The 15925-nt window shown below is 51.6% G+C and overlaps 2 protein-coding genes and 1 long non-coding RNA gene across 15 annotated transcripts in view; 1 reads left to right on the forward strand and 2 right to left on the reverse strand.

The window, feature by feature from the left end:
* Positions 1-2325, forward strand: part of SARNP (SAP domain containing ribonucleoprotein) — a 70742-nt gene extending 68417 nt beyond the window's left edge. For all 13 annotated transcript variants that reach the window (XR_013521836.1, XR_013521842.1, XR_013521838.1 and 10 more), the window contains one exon: positions 696-2325. Coding sequence is in view for 4 of the 13 variants with exons in the window: in XM_078336478.1 (XP_078192604.1) it covers positions 696-722 (27 nt within the window). In the remaining 9 variants the exon portion in view is untranslated. The remainder of the gene's footprint in view (positions 1-695) is intronic.
* Positions 655-10462, reverse strand: GDF11 (growth differentiation factor 11). The gene is made up of 3 exons (XM_002807114.7): positions 9824-10462; positions 4512-4909; positions 655-4001 (listed from the first exon to the last, which is right to left on the reverse strand). The coding sequence occupies exons 1-3, from the start codon at positions 10269-10271 to the stop codon at positions 3621-3623; spliced, it is 1227 nt and encodes a 408-aa protein (XP_002807160.2). The 5' UTR covers positions 10272-10462; the 3' UTR covers positions 655-3620.
* LOC128928560 (uncharacterized) lies at positions 7242-9187 on the reverse strand. The gene is made up of 2 exons (XR_008473825.2): positions 9063-9187; positions 7242-7380 (listed from the first exon to the last, which is right to left on the reverse strand). It is a non-coding gene; the product is annotated as an uncharacterized LOC128928560 (long non-coding RNA).
* Positions 10463-15925: the final 5463 nt, after the last annotated feature.

Consider the following 15925-nt stretch of genomic DNA (forward strand, 5'->3'; position numbering starts at 1 on the left):
TGGCAATTTACAGGCCCAATCATAGCACACTGCAGCCTTGACCCTCTGGTCTCAAGTGGTCCTCCTGCCACAGCCTCCTGAGTAGCTGGAACTACAGGAGCACACCAGTGAGCCCTGCTTTCCTTATTTTTTAGAAATGTGAGTCAGGCAATATTTTTTGCCATTCCCAACTCATATGCCCTGGGAAGTATGCTCTAGGTACAAGGGAAAAATTTTCACAGTGAACTGAAAGAATATTGGAGATGCTATTTTAGCCACTCTTGTGTAACAACGCAAGTTGGATGACTGTTGCTTTACAGATTTTGGTCAAACTTTGTTGAGGAAACCTAGGAACAGGTACTGTAGGAGAATAGGACAGACACTAGCTGGGTCATCTCAAGAGAACCTTTAGATCTTCCATTCTGTGGAGGCTGGAAGAGGGTTTTTGTAAACTTTGGGACTGTTTTGGCTCAAGCTTTTTAGAGAGGGGTTGTCCTAAGTGCCCCCACTTTCCTGTCCTCTGCCCATCCTTCCTTGGCCTGCATGTCCCAAACCTCATACCACCATGCCCTTCTTCTTAGTCATTGAATACAAGGTTTCCTATCTCAGATCCTCTTCACCTTCTAGTCTCCAGGGTGTAAATATGGCACATGATTAGGGAGAAGAGCTCAGCACTGAATTCTAAACTCTTTGACCACTTTTATTTTTTTTTTCAGGTTCAAGTGCTGGATTTTGTCATGTGACCATCCCAAAACTCAGAGCACCCTATGGCCATCTTTGCCCTCTGTCACATAACTTGAAAACTGCCTGATGGCCTTTTTGCAGTGGTTCCCTCCAGGAAGCCTTGATCTCAATTGAAGAAGTTCTTTCCCGGCATTCCAATGCCCGTCAGCTTCATACTACTCAGACACCTTTAACAAAGGCTGTCACACACACAATGTAACAAATACACAAAGTAAATGATAATTACACTAACAATTATATGTTCAGAGGGGCACTGGCCAAGTCTACACACATCATAAGGTGGGAGGGGGTGCTAACTCCCACTGGGTTGCTGAGCTGTGCCCCCCACACCCCTAGACTCCATGCCTCTTTGGGGGTAGGGAGGAACAGGGGAATGAGACTTTAGCTCACAGATTTATGTTCATAAGAGAAAGACCCCCCCCCGACACACACACAAAGGTCTTTATTTGGTGGTATTAATGGGGCAGTATTCTAAGTGTCCCCCATATTTAATGCCCCAGTTCTCTAGAATCTGTAGAGGGAAGATACCTGATGCTTATTGCCCAACTGCTACTCTGTGCCAAGATCACAAGGCATTTGACCTTGGAGGGAGATATCATCTGTTCTTCTCTGTTCCTTTCCTTCCACCAAGAAAATGTGAGTGGTGTTGATGGCCAGTGTGTCTTGTTCTCCAGAATTCGGGCAGAAGGATGAAGAACGGCCAGAGAGGCTTGGGGTTATCATAGCTGCTACATGGGAGAAGGCAAGCTGAAAAGCCTAACAGTCCCTGCCCATTCCTCTATTGAAACATCTTGTTTCACGTTCTCAATATAAGAATAGGAGTAAGATGTTAAAGCTCACCAACATCACCTTCTCAAGGGTGGTGACGTACCTTTGCCCCTTCCACCAACTGGCCAAGGGGGAGAGTCATGCTCTTGGGAAGAATGAGCCATCCAGGTTTGCTCACCAGCTTGGGCTTTACTTTAGTTCAGTACTGTTTTTATCAGACCCGTAACTGCTGGCTTTACTTAGAGTGACAGTTTTGCTGAAGGTTCTTACCCCCACCTCTCCTGACATCCTCTAAGCTCTTGCCTGGAGCCAAGAGGCCTGGTGGGAAAGTAAGGGTAGGGTGTGGATCAGGAGATTCTCAACTCCTTGGCTTCTAGGCACTGTCCAGCTGGGAGGCAGAGGGGAACTTGTACTCTGAAGCCTGTGACTCCTCTTAAGCCTCACATCTCTTCACCACTACTCTGGTGCCCTGGTTATCTGTCCCACAGCGAGAGGTATTTTATGTCCATAAAGTGCCCGTGGTAAGTGCTCAGAATTCATCTCTTGGCTGTGGCGGGTGCTGCTATTTCTCATTCCATTGAGGGGAAGAAACTGAGGCACAGTGAGTCCAGAGGAGAATGGGTCAGGATTGTGAAAGGAATGAATGGCCCTAGCTAGTGACTTGAAATGGCAACCAGTCTCTGCCTGCTTCCTAGCCTTCCAAACCCAAGAGTCTCCCATCCGTCCCATCCTCTGTTCTAACTGGCCTTGTCAGATGCTTTTCCCCACTGTACTTTCCCCTCCCTGCTGCCAGGTACTGTTAGATTCCAAAAATAAAAGGAAAAAATAATTATACGCTCTGCTTCCTTGTTCTTCCTTCTTCCACCCTGAGCTTTGGGATTAGGGGACGAAAATGTCCCCCTTCCAGAATCCCTCCCACCTTGGTCTGCTGGCTCTATTCCCTAGCCCAGAGCAGTGATTTGGATTCAAATGCCCTGTAACCTTCAGCCTCCTTACTGCTCCTTTCTTGACCCCTCCTATCGCTTCCCATACCCAGGGGACTCTGGGGTCTCTATACTTTCTTACTGACCTGAAGATAGAGGCTGGGAGCAGGGCCATTCCAGAGGCTCTTTGGTCTCTCTCTTGGCTGAGGGAATTTGGGCATAAACAGGCTGTACCCTCTGGCTAAATAACTCAGTATCATGAGGGTAGGCCTTGGGGTTTAAAGTAGCTCTCATATAGATCCTGGATGTTGAGGGTTCTCTCCCATCCTGCATCCCCAGCTCTTCAACCCTAACCTCTTACTATTTCCATGACAAGTGGCTTCAATTCAACTCATTTGGCTCAGAAAAGGTTTGAGTTAGGGTGATTATGGGTTAGAAACTTCCATGTGTCAGCCCTCTTGCCCTTTACTCCCATTCCCAACCCTGGAGGCTTTATACAAGTGCTTAAGTGGGCAGGTGTTGGGGAGTGCAAGGTTTGGGGAATAAGGGATAAATGGGGCACAGTGGGCAGGGGCCCTCCTATTCCAGTAAAGCCAAATACCAAAAAAAATGAAAAGTCACAATAAATAAATAAATAAAAATTCCCAAATCCTTTTGCCCCTGCCCTTACTTCCCTTCCTCTGGCCACTGTTGGAGGAAGAGAAGGAAGAAAGAATGGATTTTTGATTTCTTCTCCTACGAGTAGTCAGGGAATCTCCCCAAACTATACCAAGCCCTTCACCTTGCCAGTGGAAGAAAGGAGGCTTGGTGTGGGGCTTTCATTTATTACTCCATTTCAGTCTCTCTCAGTGTTTTGTCTCTGCCTAGTCTGTCTCTTCTCTCTCTCTTTGCCTTCTCACTGCTGCTCTTTTTGCTCCTCTGTCTCTATCCCTCTGTCTCTACATCTCTCTGTCTTCTGGTCAAACCTTCTCATTTGCAAACTTCAAACACTCCCACCCTGACTATGCCCCTCCTTCCCCTTTCCCCCAAACCCCTCACCCCTCAATTCCCACCTGCCTCTCTCTGTTGTATTGCACACTGCTTGGTCAGGGAACAAGGTGTGATGTTCACGGGAAGAGTGGAGGGAACTCTAGGGCTTGGGGCGGATGGGGACAGGGCTGGGGTCTTGGGGTAGGGTCTGTGGGGAGGCATCCTTTATCCCCCACCTTAAGAGCAGCCACAGCGATCCACCACCATGCCAGGGATCTTGCCGTAGATAATCTGCTGCTTGTCATTGAAGTAGAGCATGTTGATTGGGGACATCTTGGTGGGGGTACAACAAGGCCCAGCAGAGCCTCTTGGATTGGCCTGTTGCACCAAGTGGGTATGTGGATATTTTTGCATGAACATGTACTCGCACTGGCCGGAGCAGTAGTTGGCTTTGTAGCGCTTAGGTGCGATGATCCAGTCCCAGCCGAAAGCCTCAAAGTCCACTGTGAGGGGATATCGGCAGCAGCGGGACTCACTTGAGTGCTCGTCGCAGTCCAGACCCAGGTTCCGTCGGGAACGTTTTGTGTTCTCTAGGACTCGAAGCTCCATGAAAGGATGCTGAGGGTCAGGGAGAGGGGAAAGAAATGTGATATGGCCCTGAACAGTTCCTCTTCCCTGTTCCTTTCCCACCTGCCAGTGGCATCAGAATAGAGACCGATGACTTCTCAGCTTTTCCATAGCTCCCAACCCCAGAAATTGTCTTCTGCCTACTTTTCTTGCCAGCTGGCTAGCTCTGCTTCAACTCACCATCTCTAATTCTTCCTCTTCTGGCAACCTGACCCCCATCAACCCCTTGGTCCAACAACCAGGTTTTGTGTTCTTACAGCCCTTCCATTAACTGACACCTTCACCTTCAAATCCAGTTTTCAGCTGTTGTCTGGTTTGGATCCTTGAAAAGTAATAGTTGCCACCCCACTCCTCAACTACATCTCTAGAATCAGCTGCTGACCCCAGAGAAGTAATGCTAGTCCCCAACCTCCTCCACATTCCTTGTCTCCCTTTTCGAACGTACCCCCATCTCCTCAGGGCCAGGTTACATATATCCACCACCTCAGGTCCCCTGCTCACCAGCCCCTCAGCTCCCGGCCCCAGAGAGGTGACAGCCAGGTCTGTGCCACTGGGATCAAAGGCGTTGATCTCGATGCCCCAGTTGCTCTGTGGCTGGCGGAACCAGCTGTGTAGCACTTGCTTGAAGTCGATGCTCTGCCAATGGCCTGAGCGTGAGTGCAGCTCTATCTTCAGTGAGCGGATACGGATGTGACGCCGGCTTCCGCCCCCTCCCCCTGCGGTCCCTTCCCCAGTTAGGGGTTTTAGACGCAAGATCTGCAGGTAGACTGTGGCTGGGCGGGGTACAGGCCGTAGGTACACCCACAGCTGGGCCTTCAGTACCTTTGTGAACATCACCTTGGGGCTGAAGTGAAAATGGCAGCAGAGAGGGCTGCCATCTGTCTGTACTGCTGGGTCCGCTGATAAGAGAGAAGGACACAGCATCAGCACAGGGTGTTTGTGTAGGGGATCAGTAGTCCTGGTACACTGGCAATTTGGACTTCTCAGCCTGACTTTTCCAATTCTTCTTTACCCTTCTCTCATGCCTCTTATACCATGTCTCTGGTACCTAAAACAGCACTTCCTCTATAGGATGATGGCCCTATCAAGCCCTACTGATCTGTGTTCATTTCCTAATCCACTTGCCCGAATATATAGATTTCCGTCTACCAGATAACCTGCAAAATTATTCATCTACCACCATCCTTACTGTCCCCCAACTTTAACCAGCATGTAAGGCTCCAACATTTTCTGAATTTTTGAAGCTCTTTATAGCTTCACACCTGCTGCCTTAGGTAACCTTGCCCCCTATCTGCTCTGATTTATCTGATGGGCAGGTAGAGCCTGGCACATCCCTCCCCCACCACCCCAGAAAACAGCCTCAGAGAGGGGATAACCCAGGGTCCAGATAGGGAGCATGGGCTAAATTTATCCCATTAAGTAAACCAGAAATCAGATCTAGGCTTCTTGCCTCACTCTCATTAGGAGTAACACTCAGCAGAACATCCAAGCACTTCCTGTACATCTATCTCCCCATTGCCTCTCCTAAGAAGTTTCTTCAGCTGCTGCTTCATCATCACCATGACTGCCCCAGGTTTTGAGGAAAGGAATAATTACCTCCAAGGTGTTGCCTCCTATTTGCCCAAAGCACTAGAAATAATATGAAACACACCAGATCAACCATAATGCCTTTTTCTCCTCTGAGCTTCCTTTGGTTTCTCAGTCTAGTGCCAAAGTTTTAACATCCCAACTTTACATTTTGACCCATTTCCCCTTGCTCTGGACCATAAATTGATCCTTCTTGGGTCTAATGGATGATTCTCAATAAATATCTGCCTCTGCTTCCATTCTAGCTCCTCTTCACTGCCTTTCCAGTGTCAGTTGGAAGTGCCCCACAACATGCCTCCATTGGACAGAATATGTCTCTCCTCACTCTGGATAGGAAGAATCAGGAATGAGCTTCCAGAGCCATATAAGCAGGGTCAGGAAGTCTAGGCCTTTAAGTATCCTCTCCATGTCTTATGAGTTCTGCAAAATCAGGACAGACTTAAGATGTCCTGTCAGCTCTTCCCCACCCCTACCCTGGGAGAGAGAGGACCTTCTAAGTGAGATGAGGAGGAAAGTGCTGAATAAACTTCATATATCCAGGATATGATACTCAAAGCCTCAATAGCTTTTTTTCCCCTTGATTATTCTGAGGTTCCAGGGCTGTAGTAGTCCTCCCAGTTGTTCTACTGGCTGGAGCTTCGGTGATGGTGCAATGGAGTAGGGTTTGGGGAGTGAAAATTCAGAGATGAGAAGTAGCTGGGGTAGAGAAGCTACTAGTGACATGGGGAGTGACAAGCAATATCACAAGTAGCATACTCTACCTAATTTCACCATAGGAATTGTCTATTTTCTTGCCATTAGGTACTGATCTCCACGAGAGTACACGCTGTGTTGTTGATACTGTGTCTGTTTTGCTCACCATTGTAGCTTTAGTGCCTCACATAGTGCCAGACAATAAATACATGTTGAATGAACTCCCTAAACTCCCAATCTTAAATTATACAGGCAAGTGCCTGAAAGTTCTTCCTGGCAACTGAATTCTGTTCTTTGGCTGTAATTGAAGTGGGTTTAATCACTGCCTAATTCCTTATTAACCACTATCTAACCTTACCAAACTTCGCAGTGTGATACAGATAGTAATAATTCTTGCCTCACATGAGTGCTGAGCATTAACTAGAGAATGTGAAAACAAAATGAACAAACCAACATTTATTGAGAAGCTACTACTATTTTCGCATTCTCTACTGAGCTCTAAACATAACCCTCCCCCTACGTAAGCTGACCCAGGGTTTGAAGATGAGGGCTACATCTAAGTCTTTGATTCTATATACTTGTCCCCCAGTAGACATGGGGACAGTCAGTGCTACAAGGGGGCAGGACATAGGGAGAAAGAAAAAAGCAAGGAGAAGAGCCAAGGGGGGGAGACTGGAGATGGTGAGGGAGATAATAGAGAAGAGACTGTTAGAGTTGAAGGCAGATTGGTAGAGATAGGCAGAGAAATAGATGACAGAGTGGAAAGACCCAGGGGATGATCACGGCAAGGGGAGAATAAGTTTGGGAGTTGTAGAATCCTGGTGCAAGGGGCAGGGATAGAAAGGAGTGGGTGCCGTGTAGAAAGCTAAAGGTGGGAGGAAGCTAAACCTAGTGGGGTAAAGGAGAGAAAGGATAGAAAGGGTACGGACGGAGGAACAAAGGAGAAGCAGGTAGAGCCACAGAGGGAAACCGGGCTTTAGTGAGTCCCCAACACACATATGCCGAGCTCTGATGGGGAGGAAAAGGGGCCACATCTGTGTTGAATTGATCTGGCTGGTGGCAGGCAGCAGGTCAGGTTTAGTAGGCGGCGCTGGTGGGAGAGAGAGGTCATTGCACTATTTTCAGCAAATGCCCAACCCCCTCCCTGCACACCACCTCCTCCCCTTCCCCCCACCCTAACCCCCCAACACACACACTCCCAACCCTGGCTGGAAGGCCTAAGGGCAGGAGGTTGGGCTGAGAGGGCAGGGGCCTCTTGGTGTGGGGATGAGAGAGAAACTCAGGGGCTGGGCTTGGTTCCCAGAAGGGCAGGGGGCTGGGTTCCCAGGATGAAGCCTCGGTGGGAGAGCCTGAGAGGGTAGAGGGAACTAGGGCAGGCAGAGCAGCCTAGGAGAGGTGGGGGCTGGGGTCCAGGGTTGAGGGCTGGGGGAGGGGACGGAGGGGGAAGGGAATGGAGGCCATCTCTGCTGACAAACACCTCCCCCGATTAGCAGAGCACAAGTCTCTTATTAAAGCGGGTCCCTGGGGATTAGACTATAAAAGTCTCTTTTTCCTTTTCCCCTCTCTCCCTCCCCTCCCCTCCACTCCCCCTCCCTCTCTTAAGAGTGCAGCTAGGCTCTTAAAGGGGACGCACAATACCTGGCCGGAGACACAGTTCCCTAATTGTACCAGTCCTGGGTGGCGGCAGTGGAAGTTAGGATGGGATTCCACCAGCTGGTGTCCCCTCCCCACCTACCCAGGCCTCACCTGCACAGCCCAACTCCTGTAGGCAGGGTCCCTTCACTTCCCTGTATTGCTATTACCAGAGCTAACTCTGGTGGGCTCAGGCCTGTTGGTTAAGGGATGCTAAGGATATTTAGGGGCAAAGGGAAATCCACAGCCCCATCACCCATCCTGGAAATCTTCACACACACTACACCATATAGACTAGAGTATCTTTTCCCTATGTAACCTTCTTCTTCCAGTAAACTCTTGATCTGAATTCCTCTATAACTCTGTTTCCTAGAAACACCACTCCCTCCCTCTGCCCTCAGTCGATCTGAGACTGACCCTAGCTTCCATAAGCAGAAGCCTTAAGAATAGAAGGGAAACTGAGGAATCCAAGACCAGATGCCCCATGCCTCCCACCCCCACACCCAGTTAGTTTCCTGGTTCTTTGAATTTAACAGCCTTGACCAAGTCCTGTGGAATTGAGGTCTGCAGAAATACCAGTGGCAATGTGAGGCACTCAGCCTCCCAGATGCACACCTGGGTTCCTGTGCCTCTTCCATGGGGGTTGGCCACTGGGACGCCCCTCAGCCCCCAGCTTTTTATGACCCATCTGCCAATAAACCAGTCTCCCCCGTCTTCTGTTCACAGTCATAAAACCAAACTGTGTGTGTGTTGCAGGGGGCTGTGGGGGGTGTGTGTGTGGGGAGGGACCTTGCCAAACCGCTAGGGAATAAGAGAGGCCTGGTTCCCTGGAGTTGGGCGGAGGGGGAGACCTCAGTGGGGTGGGGGAGAAGAAGGAGTCACCTGACCCTAGGGAGAGCTGGAAAGGTGGCGGGGTGTAGTATTCCCTTGGATTTTCCAGGCCATAAAATTTCAAAGCAGCTCATGTCTATTATATGTTCATCTTCCTTTTGGTCAGGGACTCCGATGCCTGGGTTCCCGCTCCCCCATCTATTTCTTTATCTTTTTTTCCTAGGTCTTCCTATCTCTCAAGTCCAGCTGTGGTAGTACTAGATAGGACTTGAGAGATAGGAAGACCTAGGACTACCTATCTAGTCTTACCTATAGATAGGTAGTCCTAGGTCTTCCTATCGCTCAAGTCCAGAACGAGTGGGCGAATAAGGGATGGAACACTAAGGTTTGAGTAGCCAATGAGTGTCCTTAGCCCCCAGCGCAATGGAGTTGAGTTCTCTGAGCTCGGTCGGTATCAATAAGGCACAGTTTTTCCGGCTCCTTGCGATACCCGGTATGAGACAAGGCTCAGGATGAAAAGCGTGCCAGCTGGGCTGCCAGGAGGTGTAAAGGTTATGGGACCCTATTCCTGGGAAAGGAAGAGAGCAGAGCACACAGTTCTCTGCACCCGATGGACACGATGCCGACAGAGCACGGAGTGAGGAGTCAGCGCCAGGGCCATTGGGAGGCAGAGAGCATAGCTGGGGTTGCCGGGTTCCCGAAGCCTCCGGATTCTGTTCTCCAGCCTCCCCATCACGGCTCTTCAGGACAGACTAGCTGCCCAGCCCCAGCGTCCCCGGACTCCAACAAGGGTCTTTTTCGCATACTGGGGTGGAAGGCAGTATCTCGAAACCCGCCCCATTTACCCCCCCGCTCCAACCTTCGGGAACTGGGCGTGCATACAACTTTGCAGCCCATCTCCACTGCTCGAAAAACTTCTATGGAGTAGCCCCTGCTCCCTAATTCGTCAAGTTTTAGCAGAAAAAGCTTCCGGGCAGGGGCAGCAGGGAGTGCCCCGCTTAGAAGCAGAAGGCGCCCTTCGTGGGGGCCAGAGCCAGCACCCCACTGCTCGCGCCCCGCAGCCCACTTACTTTCCTGGGCCATGCTAATGATGGTCTCGGTAGTGGCGTGGTACTCGTCCTCCTCCAGGAAGTCCTCGGGCTGCAGCGCGTCGCCCTGGAAGTCGTGTAGGTCCAGGATCTGCTGCAGCGGCGGCGCCTTGGGCAGCAGCTGCTTCACCACCTCGCGGCTGATGTTGGGCGCCTCCTTGAGCCGCAGTTTGCTCAAGATCTGCGACTTGATGCTCTCCAGGCGCAGCTCGCGGCTGTGCTGCCGCCACACGCACACGGGGCAGCCGTCCGGCTCGGGCGCTACGGACGCGGCTGGCCGGCTGGAGCGCTCCCCCACGACCCCTGCCGCCGCCGCCGCCGCCGCCGCCGCCGCCGCCGCCGCCGCGGGGCCCTCGGCCGCCTCCCCCCGGGGCCGCAGCTCCAGGGCGAGGAGCAGGAAGCCCAGCAGCAGCGGGGCCGCGAGCACCATGCTGGAGGGGAGGGGAGGACTGGGGGGCGGGGACGCCGGAGTCCCGCGGGGAGGGGGCGGGGGGAGGAGGGAGGGAAGAGGAGGGGGTCCGGGCGGCGCGGGATTGGGGGCTGCCCGGCCGAGGGGGGACCCGGGGGGCCGGGGGCGGCGGGCGCGCGGGCGGGGCGGGCGGGCGGCCGGGGCGGGCGGCTGGGGGGGCCCGAGTCCGGGCCAGGCCCTTTATAGCCCCGGCCCCCGTGTCGTCAGCGGCCGCGATTGGCTGCGGAGCCAACAAAAGAGGCAGCGCTGTCATTCGAGGCGAGAGAGGGAGCCGGAGAGAGCGGAGGAATAGAGAGAGAGAGAGAGAGAGAGAGCGAGCGAGCGCGCGCCAAAGAGAGATGAAGAGACAGAGATATGAGGGGTGGGGTGGGGGGCGGATATAGAGGGAAAGTCAGAGCCAGAGAGACCAAGGAGAATCAGAGAGATAAAGGGGAAAGAGACAGACAGATAGGAAGAGGAGGAGAGAGAGGGAGAGACAAAGGAGGAAAAGAAGAGTTATGGAAAAGACGCAGAGAGACCTAGCTAGGGAGGGAAACAGTGTGTCTGTGGGAGACACAGAACCAAGGAGGAGAAAGACTGGGACAGCTAGTGGGAGAGTTAGAGTGGAGATAAAAATGGTTAGCAGAGGAGTACCACTAGACAGGGGGAGACAGGGGTCTACGGAGCCAGATCACAAAGATTAAGGGTCAGGAGATGGGAACAAGAGCAGAGGAACTGACAGGACAGAACAGTGCCCTGGGAAAGACGGGGAAGGGGGCAGTGGAGAGAAATCAGGACAGGAGAGGAGAGGGGGCATAGACAGGGAGATACCAAGGGAGGCCCTGAGGAGGCAGGTGCAGGGGACTGGTAGGGGGTTAGGGGGAGGAAAGGCAGAAACTCCTCAGAGAAGGAGGCACCAGAGTCAGCCTTGGTGGGAGCACAGAGAGCCCAGGGGACAGAGGTGGAGAACTTGAGCCTAGAGGAGCTCTAGCTACCAGAGGTAGCTCAAAGATGCTCAAAGAAGCCATGGAAGGAAGCATCAGGCTAGGCTCATCAGGGGGATTAAGGGGACTAAGAGAGGAAGAGGCCAGGGACGACCTAAGAAGGTGGAGAGGTGGTGTGAAGAACTGAAACGGGAAGACATAGAGCTGGGAAGACTGTGAGCTTGAAATTGGAGCTTAACAGGACTAAGGGAATCAGCCGGGTGGAAAAGGCAGGAGCTGGAGGCCACTGGGGAAGGGGTGGGAGGAGCCGGCTAGAGGCTGCTATACTTGAAGAATTATCTGGATCTCTGGATTTCTAGCTATGTTTTTGGATCTGCAGGGTCTTAGAAGTCTGAGAAGGGGCTGGAGGTTGCAAGGGTGAGGATGGGAGAGGAGTCTGCACTCAGAAGCACGAGATGAAATGCAGATGTGGGACCAACACTAGTCTTCAGGTGTGAATCTGGGCACAGCCAGAGGGCAGAGTAGAAGAGTACTAAAATTTAAAAAACTGTCTTGCCGGGCGCGGTGGCTCAAGTCTGTAATCCCAGCACTTTGGGAGGCCGAGGCAGGTGGATCACGAGGTCAAGAGATTGAGACCATCCTGGTCAACAAGGTGAAACCTGTCTCTACTAAAAATATAAAAAATTAGCTGGGAATGGTGGTGCGCGCCTGTAGTCCCAGCTACTCGGGAGGCTGAGGCAGAATTGCTGGAACCCAGGATGCAGAGGTTGCGGTGAGCCGAGATAGCGCCATTGCACTCCAGTCTGGGTAACAACAGCAAAACTCCATCTCAAAAAAAAAATGTCTTGAAGGTGCCTAACTTCTGACTTCAGGTTTTCCAGGCTTATTTCTGGATCTGAAAGCCCTGGAGCAATAGGCAAATTGAAAATGTTTGGGCCCAGTGAGGTGGCTCGGGCCTGTAATCCCAGCCTGTGGCAGGCCAAGAAAGGCAGATCACCTGAGGTCAGGAGTTCAAAACCAGCCTGGCCAACATGGTGAAATCCCGTCTCTACTGAAAATACAAAACTGAGCCTAGTGCGGTGGCTCGGCTATCCCAACTGGTGTAGTTCCAGCTTCTCAGGAGGCTGAGGCAGGAAAATTACTTGAACCTGGGAGGCAGAGGTTGCAGTGAGCCAAGATCGTGCCACTGCACTCTAGCCTGGACTGCAGAGCAAGACTCCACCTAAAACAAAAACAAACAAAAAAACAGAGAAAGAAAGAACACTAGATAAACAAACAGAATCAGCCAGAACTCTAGGCCAGATGCCTCCTATCTTAATCTGGATGTTTCAAGGCACTTCAGACATCACAGGTTAAACAGAGAACTCCTTCTTTCTCCCTAAAATGTGTCCCATCCTGCAGCTTTTCATTTTAGTGAATGGCAGTCATCCAGGCTAGAAGCCTGAATGTCATGTTCCACCCTCGTCCCCTTGATCATTTCTGAATCTTTGAACAGGTTGTTTCTTCTTCCTAGAACAACTCCCCTACTACTTCCACTCCTTCCCACCCACCAGTCTCTTGGCCAGATTTACTCTTTCTTCAGGCCTCAGTATGGATGCCATCCAAGAATCCTTTCCTGACTCCAGGTCTAGAGCAGCTGCTTCTCCCAGATACATCTGCACCATTCTATGAGATATGGAGATGAATCGCTTAGCTTCTAGACTAGTAGTAGGCTGGCTGGGCTCAAGTCGCAGCTCTCTCCCTTTTCTGGTTGTGTGAACTTGGACAAGTTATTAAACCTCTTTATACCTCAGATCCCTCACCTGTAAGATGGGGATATATATATATATATCGAGAGAGAGAGAGAGAGAGAGAGAGAGACAGACAGACAGACAGACAGGGTCTTGCTCTGTCACCCAGGCTGGCATGCAGTGGCGAGATCTTGGCTCACTGCAACCTCTGCCTCCCAGGTTCAAGTGATTCTCCTATCCTCAGCCTCCCGAGTAGCTGGGATTACAGGCATGCGCCACCATGTCCGGCTAATTTTTGTATTTTTAGCAGAGACAGGGTTTCACCATGTTGGCCAGGCTGTTCTCGAACTCCTGACCTCAAGTGATCCACCTGCCTTGCCTCCCAAAGTGCTGGGATTACAGGCATGAGCCACTGTGCCTGGCCGAGGATAACACTATTGTATCTATTTCATAAGGTTATGAGGATTAAATGTCTGACAAACTGTTCTAAATGCATTAGTTATTACTATCCCAACTTACAACCCTCACCCTGTGAGACCAGAGAGAGCGAGAACTTTTTCACCAAAGTATTCCTCAGCCGCTTTGAATAAAGAATGAATGAGCCCTGCTAAGTGAAGTTTATCAGAATTAGGTGGGGGGAAGAAAATGGTGTTTCTGTGTATATGAGGGGTTACTGGTATCTGACAAACACAGGGAACTGGAGTCAGGAACATTTTAGACAGAAAGGACTTCTATCTCCTAATAGCCTCCTCAGTTTCCAAGACTGGACTTAATCCAATAAGTGGACAAGACTGCCATCTGATGGTAGAATCTGGAATATCAGCTCCTTGGAGGTGGTACTAAAACCACGGTTTAAGGGTTTTATTTTTGCCTATGTTGTATATTTTCATTTGAGACTTTTAGTCCGAAAAGTTCTATATCATAATGCATTAAGGCTTGTCCTATCTCCAGTGCCTCCTAGATCCTGCCTTTTTCCTTGAGTTCCCTCAAGTTTGGTCCAGTTGGGATCCGCTGGATCTAACCCCTGGGAGGTTTCTTTTAGGAGCTTCAGAACTCCAGCTACCCGAGACGGCCTGAAAATGGGACACTGGTAGTTTTATAGAAATGAAGTTTGGAGGGATCTGGACATTAGATCTTTCCTTATCCTAGTACACGCTAACCAAGGTTGGGGCCCCGCCCACTGTCCTAGTCTCCCTGGCAACTGTCTTCCTGCCAAGGGTGCTCCTCTCCCAGAGTTACCTAGGCAACCTTCAGGCCCGCCTTCTTCAAGGTCCTGACTGGTTCATAGCAAATGTGGGTAGGGGCCTAAGGGAAGCATTTAGGCTTGAAGTGTATGAGCTGCCAGGAGAGAAGGAGGCAGTGTTCCCGGGGAGGGTATGAGGTTTAAGGACCTGCTAGAGAGAGAGGTGCTTGGGTGGAGGGTCTGCTACCTCCTCAGGAAGAGCTGCAGCTCCCTGAAGACTGTCACTGGGGTCTGAGGCCAGAGATGCCTGGACCATGATGAGAAGTGCTGCTGCCAGAAAGGGAACCCTGTAAGGAGAGACTCCCGCCACCCTGCACCTTCACCACGATGGCCACCTCCACACCCAGACTGCCTTGTCTATCAGGGCTGGGCTTAGCCAGGAGTAGCTGTTTTTCTCCCCTCCTCCGGGAGGATCCCTAATCCTAGCTCTTCTTCCTTTTTTCTCCTAAAGTTTCTATTTTGAGAGTCAGTGGACTCATTCTTTGACACTGCAGACTTTCTAAGGGGGAAGGGGCTGCATCTCTTTGAGACATCGCAGAGGGGAGAGGCTTACTCCCCGGCTCTCATGCTCTCCTGATGTGTGCCTCTGGGGAAGTGAGGAAGCTATTCTGGGCTGGGGGTGGTGTGTTAGTGGAGTCAACCCCTTCCAGTCCTCTGCCCACAAATCCTGCAGCCCCAGAGAAGATGTCTCTGTAATTACTGTCCTCTCCCACACCACATTCTAAACCTCATAATTATCTTGCTGGGATCACTTGGCAGTCTTGTTAACCTCTTTAGCCCCAAGGCCCTCTAAGAGAAGTTGGGATTTGGGAGAAGGGGGCCAAAGAGTTTGTGTTTGGGTTAGGCGCAGTGGGGCAGGATACAACTGGGGGACTCTAAGTATCATTTGGGGTTATGTCTTCCTTTGCCTCTGGCCTCCCTCCTGCCCACCCCCAATCTGTCCCGTCTCCCGTCTCATGGCAGGCCAGCTCTACAACTCCACTGGGTGCAAGCCGCTTCTCTTCGTTCTCGGCCTCCCTAGGCTCCCCACCTCTTCCCTGAGTTCTTACCCACCGCTCCCTCTCAGGCCTGTGGTGGGTCCTCATTGCAGGCCCTATTTCGGGCAGTGACCAATGCTGCCAGCAGGAGGCACCACTACGCCAGCTGCTGTTTCAGGAAAAGAATGGGTCTGAGTGCAGTCAGCTTCTCCAAGGACCTCAAAACGCTGGCAGATGGCCTGATCCAGGAGCCCACAAAGTACAACCTGGGCTGCCCGGTGAGGGAGCTGCTGGGAGGCAGAGGCGAACTGCAGGAGTGTTCAGAATTCTGCCTTCAGAGGGAAGGGAGGAGGAAGCACAGAGCAGTGAAGGTCAGAGTTGTTGCCAGATGAGGGGTGTGTGTGTGTACGGTGAGGGTGTGAGGATGACCAGAGGGTCGGATCTGGGGATGGGAACCTGAAGTTGGTGAGGGCAGGAGAAACTGGTCTGGGCTCCACCGAGGGGCGCCAGCACTCCTCATCCCTAGTTCCCTGGTCTGCAAGACCAAATCCATGGGGAAGAACCCAACCAGGTTGAGAACAGCCCGGGTGAGTCTGCCAAAGACCCTCTTCCTTGGCATGTGTCTCAGGTCCTCTGCTGCCCCACTGCGTTCCCCCAGCCTGTGCGAGGCAGCCTCCAGAACCCAGGGGTTCTCTTTGTCACAGCCCTCTCAGCACACTGTAGTTTTTGTCTGTACCTATAA

Source organism: Callithrix jacchus, chromosome 9 (assembly GCF_049354715.1).
Source record: "Callithrix jacchus isolate 240 chromosome 9, calJac240_pri, whole genome shotgun sequence".
NCBI lineage: Eukaryota > Metazoa > Chordata > Mammalia > Primates > Cebidae > Callithrix > Callithrix jacchus.